The sequence below is a fragment of the Arachis hypogaea genome, chromosome 6 (assembly GCF_003086295.3).
Source record: "Arachis hypogaea cultivar Tifrunner chromosome 6, arahy.Tifrunner.gnm2.J5K5, whole genome shotgun sequence".
Lineage (NCBI taxonomy): Eukaryota > Viridiplantae > Streptophyta > Magnoliopsida > Fabales > Fabaceae > Arachis > Arachis hypogaea.
In genome coordinates this window covers 45,781,897-45,789,934 of record NC_092041.1, presented here as the reverse complement: position 1 = coordinate 45,789,934, position 8,038 = coordinate 45,781,897, and the positions used below count along the sequence as shown (strand labels likewise).

The 8,038-nt window shown below is 37.2% G+C and overlaps 1 protein-coding gene across 1 annotated transcript; it reads right to left on the bottom strand.

Moving 5' to 3' along the window:
- Window positions 1-932: 932 nt before the first annotated feature.
- On the bottom strand, window positions 933-3,355 carry LOC112696580 (protein NUCLEAR FUSION DEFECTIVE 4). The gene has a single exon (XM_025749402.2). The coding sequence runs from the start codon at window positions 2,987-2,989 to the stop codon at window positions 1,145-1,147; it is 1,845 nt and encodes a 614-aa protein (XP_025605187.1). The 5' UTR covers window positions 2,990-3,355; the 3' UTR covers window positions 933-1,144.
- Window positions 3,356-8,038: the final 4,683 nt, after the last annotated feature.

Genomic DNA, 8,038 nt, shown 5'->3' with positions numbered 1-8,038 from the left:
CTGAAGAATCAGCGCCTGCAAGTACTTTCAAGTCATGTTTGACATACTTTAGCAGGAGAATCAGCATTTGCAAGAAGTAAAACCTTGCAGAGGTTATATCATTGAAATGCCTTATCTGACTTGCGAGTTAGAATGCGTCGGGTGCGGATCGAAATCGACAAATGAGCTCATTACGTGCAATAGGAGCAGACATGCATCATCCTTGCTACGCATTTGCATTTTACTTGATAATGTGAAATTGTTTGTCATTGTCTTCTTGTGTTTGTGCATTCCTTAATGGTATTCTTAATTATTGTGATTGGCTATTTCTCTGTGATTCTTGTGTATTTGACTGTGAAGTAATTAAATTGTGACAATCCTGACTTAACTGATTACCCTCGACCCTACTAAGAACCCCCAGTTCTTACCCCTTCATTCCTTCCTTTCCCATCAGATGTGATTGAGATTTTCTCTTATGACAACCATTGATGTTTGGGAGCTGAAGATGTGGTTTTTGGGTGTTTTTTGTGTTCACCTAATTTTTGTGTTTAGCCTCTCACTTTCGATTAGACTCATTGAGAGAGTAGAATGTATATAGCTGACTAGGCTAGCTTTCGGGTGCCAGCTTTAGAACTTTCTATATATACCAGAGCTCAGAGTATTGATTATGTATATAATAACAAAATAAAAGGGTTATACACTAACTTATGATCTGTATATATGATGTATATTATCTTTATCACTTTGATGTTTGTTATTTAATCATATTTATTTAATAATTTAATTTTTTTGAAAATTCAAACACGCTCTAATATAATTAGAAGCTTAATAATAAATGCTTAGTTAAGTTTTTAAAAAGTAAATTAGTGACGCTTAATTTTCAGTATCATCATTACATATTGAAAATTAGGTCGTTTTATAACTAATGATAATTTCTTTCCTTGAGAACCATATAGTGAAATCGAAACTTGTATTAATTATTACTATCTAATGATTAATGCTATCTTGGCCTCTTCCTAGGATTCTAAATTTGAAATATATCATATATCTTACAAGAAAAGTTGGATGATTTTCTATGCACTAATTCGCATATTTGAGCAGACCAAACACGTAATAATAATTAGAGTAATTAATACGTAACAAAATAAGGACTTAATAATAATTTCTACATGCTTAAACTTGCATGGCTATGTCCTTCTTCCGGAACAGCAGCACCATTATTTTTGTTAGAAGTCCCCATCTCAGTCTCTGCAGCCTCAAGTTCTCTTCTGAATTTGCCATAGATATCACTCCTGTAAAACTTTCTTGTCCTCAATACCAATATGAACGAAACAAAGCAACCAATCAAAGTGGAAGCAGTGATTATAATAAAAGCCATTCTATAACACTGCACTCCAACGCAAGAAAGGTCCTCTCCATCAACCCTCTTAAGCCCTTTCGCTTCCAATAGCTTCAAAGCCTCTTTATCATACAAAGAGCCCGTCACTTTCACATTCAATATGTAAGATCCAACGGGACTCGCCGCCGCACCAAAATTGTACAATGTTGAGTAGTATTTGAGACCAAATATTTCGGAAATGATTGCAAACATTAGAGGCCACTGAGCTCCGAAGCAGAACCCTATGATCACCGAAGACAAGTAGAGAGAGTTTGGAACACCGAGAGCTATGAGGACGTGACCAACGCAAGAGAGAAGCATGACCAGTGAGAGCATCAAAGGGCGAGGGAATCTGTACTTCTTCAAGAGAATCTCCGACGCAAAGCCGGAAGCAACGCGCCCGAGGTAGTTCCATATGCTAACTAGCGATACAAACGTTGTGGTGCTCTTTTTAGGGTACCCTAGAGAGTTCCCAATCTGTCCCAAGTTGTCAATGGCGGTTAAGGTTCCACCCACACCAAACGTGGTTGCAATGAATAGAATCATCATGTCAATGCTAAACAAGGCTTGTAAGATGGTATAGTCCTCCCCCCTGCTCGGAGGCTTGAACGCGGTGCTCCAACAAGAAGCGGATTTAGAATCAGCAGAATTAGTGTCAGTATTAGTGTTAGTGTTAGTATTAACAATATTAACACCGACACTGGGATCGGATTCTACTGCTGCTGTTTCTTCAGATTTGTAATTTATGCTCGAAGGTTGAACTTCGGCAGTCCTGGCTCTAAAGTTGTTGAATTCCTCTCTAAACACAATAGCAAGAGGAAGAAGAAGCAACAAAACAATTACCAAGCCATCCACCACGTCCTCGACGGTGGTAAAACTAAGCTTGTTTTGTACTATGATAAGCACCATAAGAAAAGCAGCTAAACCAAGAGAAATATACAAAAGATTGTTAAAGACTTTGAGCTCCTTTTTCTGTTGAACCGCGTCAAGTTTCAAGATCCTAATAGTGGGTAGGAAAATGATGGAAACCGCAGCCGGTAACCAACCTATAAGTAAGATAAGAGACTTGGAATCCTCACCATAGAAAGCATGGTAGAGCTGCGTGATAATGGCGCCACTTAAACCAACATAGCCTTTGAGAAGGCCTAGTATGCTTCCGCGGCTACCGGGGAAGTTCTTGACGCACGTGACTAACGCCCCGGTGTTCGCAAAAGACTGCGAGTTGGCACCAATGCAAATGTACAGGCACATCTGCCAGATCTGCGGTCTGGGAATTCGGTTAGTTACTGAGAGCCAGATCATGAGGTAACCAAAGAGGTTCATGATTGCGCCGATGGAGAGAACAACCCAAGGGGGAGTAATCTCATTGATTAGTCCCGAGAGCACGCCAACATTGGCGCCAAGGTCTTTGAAGAAGCTTAGCATGTTGAGGGTAGATTGGTCATATCCTAGGGAGGTTTTGATGTCGTTGGAGTACAAGCCGAACATGTAAGTTGCACCCGCAACGGCCATGATTAGAAGTGAGGCGAATACCATGAACCAACGGCCCTTGATTACTTGGTGAGTGAATGACATTATTGCCCTCCACCCACCTTTAGGGAACTCGGATGAAGAAGAAGAAGCCACCACCATTGTTTTGTATTTCTAATAAGTGGTGTTATTTGGATTATTATTCTTATGGTTTATTGTAAGCTTATGCGGAATCCTCTCTCTCCCTCTATATATATATATATATATATATATGCATATCCGTGTGTGGGATAAATTGGATTAGAAATAGAAAAAAAGAAAAGAAAAAGTTGCACACGGAATAAATTATGATGAGTTTTTGACTTTGAAATACCGGTCGTTGAAGGATTTTAAGTAAGTTGGGTGTCTATGATACCCGGGAAAAATGATTTCTTTTTCGCATATTTTTTGACAGAAACATCCATCTTCTCTTTGTATGTGTGTGCGCGCTTGAGAGATAAGTAGTTAGTACAATTATATGAGCTTAGAAAACGACATGCACTCTACGCGGTGCTCCTTGATTACCAATAGAAGAAAAACAATTGCTTTAACTTTTTATTTATAATAGAACTTATACTCACTCTTAATTAATTTTATTTCTTTAATTTCGTTTTTTTAACATGTCATTGTCCTTTTTATATATAGGCATGGTATTATTCCAGCATGTTCCTATCATATGTATATATGTATATATGAATCATCTAAATAAAGCTTATATTGAGAGATAGATGATGAGACTGAATCAGTGGAAAAGTGGGGAGGACCGAATGGAAGGCCAAATTCTCTTTTCAAATGAATCCACTGGTTCAGATTTTGCCGTCTCTATGATTTTGGGTACAACGAAATTGAACAAAACTCCAATGTCTCAGGCAATTACTCGTTCCTTCAAAAATTTTAACTATTATATCATAATTTACTAAAGTACTCATTTCTTTTCTAAATCTTCTATTATCGATGTCGTTGCTTGGTCGTCAACCAGCCTCCATTATCGCTGCTGGAATTCTCCTCACCACCACTAGTTCATCAATAAAGATCCTTATTAGCATCGCTTTTCTCCAGATTGGAAACGAACAGCGTCGCTAGGCTCCTCTTTACCGTCATTGCTTAATTGGCTTGTCACATACCGTCAACAATGTCACTCACGGCTAATAAAAATAACCATCCACTTAAGGATAAAAATAATCATCTGCATACCTAATGAATTGAACATCCAACATATTTTTATTGTATATAACTAAACCCAATCCAATCAAATTACCATCTACATAAGAATTAAAATAACCATATGTATACCTACTAAAATGACCATCATGAACTAGCCATTGAAGTAGCTTCAATGAAAGGCCGTAGTGAAAGACACAACGACTAGCACTACTGCTACTCCTTCAATAGTTCGACAACTACTGGTGACGGCCACTGGTAATGATGAAGGTTCTCCTCCAGTGACTCAAGTGAAAACTATGCAATCACTGGCTTAAGTGGTGATTGATGTAGAAAATCACGCAATTACTAACACTGTTGCTACTCCTTCAACCGATGAGGATGAAGGATTGGATGAAGAAGAAGAAGAAATGATTGAAAGGGTAAAACTATACAACCTTTTCTGAACACGTAGAAGGAGAATGAAGAGTGGCGCGAAAACAGCAGCAGCAGTGGATGGGTGGTGGATGGGAGGCATGTTGGGCTGAGATAGAGGGAGGCATATCCGGCTGACCTGTGGAGGTGGAGGAGCGTCGGGCTGAATGGCAGAGGAGAGGACCGGAATGAACGACGGTGTGAATAGAGGAGTGGAAGAGGGTTGAGATGGAACGGGATCGTGATGTAATGATATATTAAGAGGAGGATATATTGCCTAACGCTAATAATTTAAATTTAAATTGATTATTCTAATAAATTGAGAATCTAATTTTAATAATTAATTTAATTTTTTAAATTGTTGTCCACGTTGTTCAATATTTATATTGTTTACATATACTTTCTCAAATTCTAATTGTTCCGGTCTAGAACTAGACTCTGAGGTATGCGTCATCCACAAAACGAAGAACACTAGCAATGTTCTCCTCCTATGTGCAATACCACAAGTTTCTCTTTCGTCCGAGCAATTTGGAGAATCTGCAAAAAGGACTCCAATGCTTAAGTCAATTTACGATCTCAATATTAGAAAACTTAGATTCGGAGTGATCTGTTTAGTGACTTGTATGTTGTATTTGTATAGGCCGTTCGCGTTAGGTATTTATCTTTGAAAAATGCAACTGATGTGATTCTGAGATTCCCGCGACCAGTACCAAGGTGTATTGCGGACCTTTTTCTTTAGTATGGTTAAACCGACTTTGACTTAGTAGTTCCGATGTATAACATTGGATTCGAATTGTTTGGATAGCAAGTTAAGCTTTTGTCTAAATTTCCCACGTTATGCCTATTCTACCTATATCCGAGCCCCTAAGCTCAACATGGTACCGATTTCTTTGTTAGTGGACCCTTTAACGGTTGGCAAATAATGTGTATTTATTATTTTCGGGAGACATGAAGGCGCGTTTTTTGTTTTCGCAATAAATGATAATGGGGTATTCGCTCGAGGTAATTATGGCAGTTTAATTATTGGTGATTTGAACAGTTGATTAATTTGATAGCCAAGGGTAATTCTTAAAATTGATCGTGTTGTAGTGTTTATTGTACTTGGAACCTCTTCATTTTGTTTGTGTTGGAAAAAGTTTTGGAACCTCTTTATTTTTTCACTTTTTCTTGCCTGTTGCTTTCCTGTTTTAGCTATAAAAAATTGAAAGATAAAGTAGTTGAGATTAAGAAAGACCTGTACGTATGGGTGCATACGAACATGAAGTGTTGTGCATCTGCTTTTCAAAGTTCAAAAGCTTTAGCTGAGCTCAACACTGTGAGTTGGGTTCGCGGTGGTTCTTTTGTTGGGATTGAGCTTCTTCCCTATAATGGTGAAGAAAGGGTTTGTGAAACCATGGTTGACTGGGCCTATTTCTATTTTTACACATGTTTGCTAACAGAGCTCAATGTGAGGTTTCCTTTTTCAGAGTTTGAGTGTATGGTCTTGACACAACTAAATTGTGCTTCATCAGAGCTTCACCAAAACTCTTGGGCCTTCCTTCGTGCCTTCGAATGTCTGATGAGTTTTCTTAAAACTGCCCCTTCGTTAAATATTTTCTTCTCGCTCTTCCGGGCGAAGGGGGTTCACAAAGGTCATTGGATAAACTTGTTTTTGAAAGTCCATTCTTGTGAGACTGATGATTGAGATTTGCTCGATGGTCTAGATTTTTTTCTTATAGAAAAGAATTACTTCGTTGAAAGCATAGCTCCTAACCAACAAATAATTCTCACATAAAAAATTTGACTTGTCACATGTACAAACCCCAATAAAAATTAATCGAAGTATTTAGACTTCGAGTTGTCTCACAAGGAATTGCAATGAAATGGTCAATTATTGGCTATGAAGAACAAGGGGTTTGGTTGATAAAAGGGGAAATAAAATAAATGACAAGAAAAGTAAAGAGGGCAATTAAAGAAAGCAATTAATAAAGAGAGACATTCATGGCAAGGTTTGAGAACATAGGCTTTCTATCCTAGTCATTAATCATAACAATACTTAACAAGAATTTATCTTATTTTGTCATCCCCAATGTTGGAAGAAAGTGTAAGTTATCTTCCATTAGAGAAAGTCAAACAAGACTAGTTAATCTCAAGTCGAAAATTCTAATCAACTCACTAATTGAATTAGCAAGAGATTAGAGTCATTGAAAATGATATTAACTAACAACTCTAGATCACCAATCTAAATTGGATATTAATGACTCAAGATTGCCCAATTACTCTTCCCAAGCCAAGAATGCTCAAAATCTACTCTAAAGCCCAACCAAGCATTTTGTCAAACAGTTGGTGGGCAATAAAGGAAAGCATAATAAATGTGCAAGAATAGTAAATCTACCAACTACTAATTGCAAGAAAAGTAAATCAACAACTCAAACATCAATATCAAATTACATTAAAAGAGATCTAAATCCAACTGGAGCATCCATGAACATAAAAGAGAGCATAAAAGGAAAATTAACACTACAAACCATGAGAATCAAAGAGTAGAAGCAAGAATTCATAAAAGAAACAAGATGAAACATGTAATTGAACCTAGATCTAAGATGGAAATATCGTAAGGAACCCTAATTCTAGAGAGAAGAGGGAGCTTCTCTCTCTAGAAACTAAGCTACATCATGCCAAAACTCCAAACAATTGCTCCCCCTTGCCCAAACTTGAATTCTGCATGAAATAGCATTAGAAATGAGTTGGATTGGGCCCAAAATTCTCTACAAATCACTGGCCACAATTTCACTTTAGTGAATCATGCTGCTCCATCGGCACGCACGCGTACAGTGCACGTGCGTGTCCCTAAACGTGAATCAATGAAGAACGAAACTCTCACACGATCTAGAATTTTCACAAATAAATTCCCGTCGTAGGTATAGCTTCTAGAACGACAAGAATCCCTTTCTTAAAAACATTTGGTTGTCACAAGTAACAAACCCCTAAATAAATTGATAACCGAAGTATTCAAATCTCGGGTCGTCATCTCAAGGAATTGTAGGGAGGTGTTCTTATTATTGGTTATGCAAAGGTATATTTTTGGGTTTTAATGTATAAAATAAATAGCAAGAATAGTAAGTGGCAAGAAAGTAAATTAATAATAATAAAATCTCTTGGCAAGGTATGAGAACTGGAAATCCTGTCCTAGTTATCCTTATCACTGGTGATGAGAATTGTTTATTGCTCCCACTCAGTTAACCCTTACTAATTAAAGGAAAGTCAAGTGGACTAATCAGTTTGATTCCTCAATTCCTAGTCAACTCCTATGGAAAGACTAGCGTTAGAGGGATTCAAACCAATCATCAAATTCCAATTATCAATCACAAAGGAGTTTGTTAACTCGAGTGTCACCAATTACTCAACCAAAGCCAAAAGGGGAAAAATCTAAATTATTTATATAAATAAAAGAAAGCAATCATAAGTCTGAAATACCTCAAATTATATTAATTAAGAAAATTCTAACATGAAAAGTTCATAAACAAATAAAAGAGAAAATAAATAAAAAGAACATTGAACCTGTGATGAAGAAGTAGAAATCCTAATCCTAAAGATAAGAGAATCCTAAATCCTAAT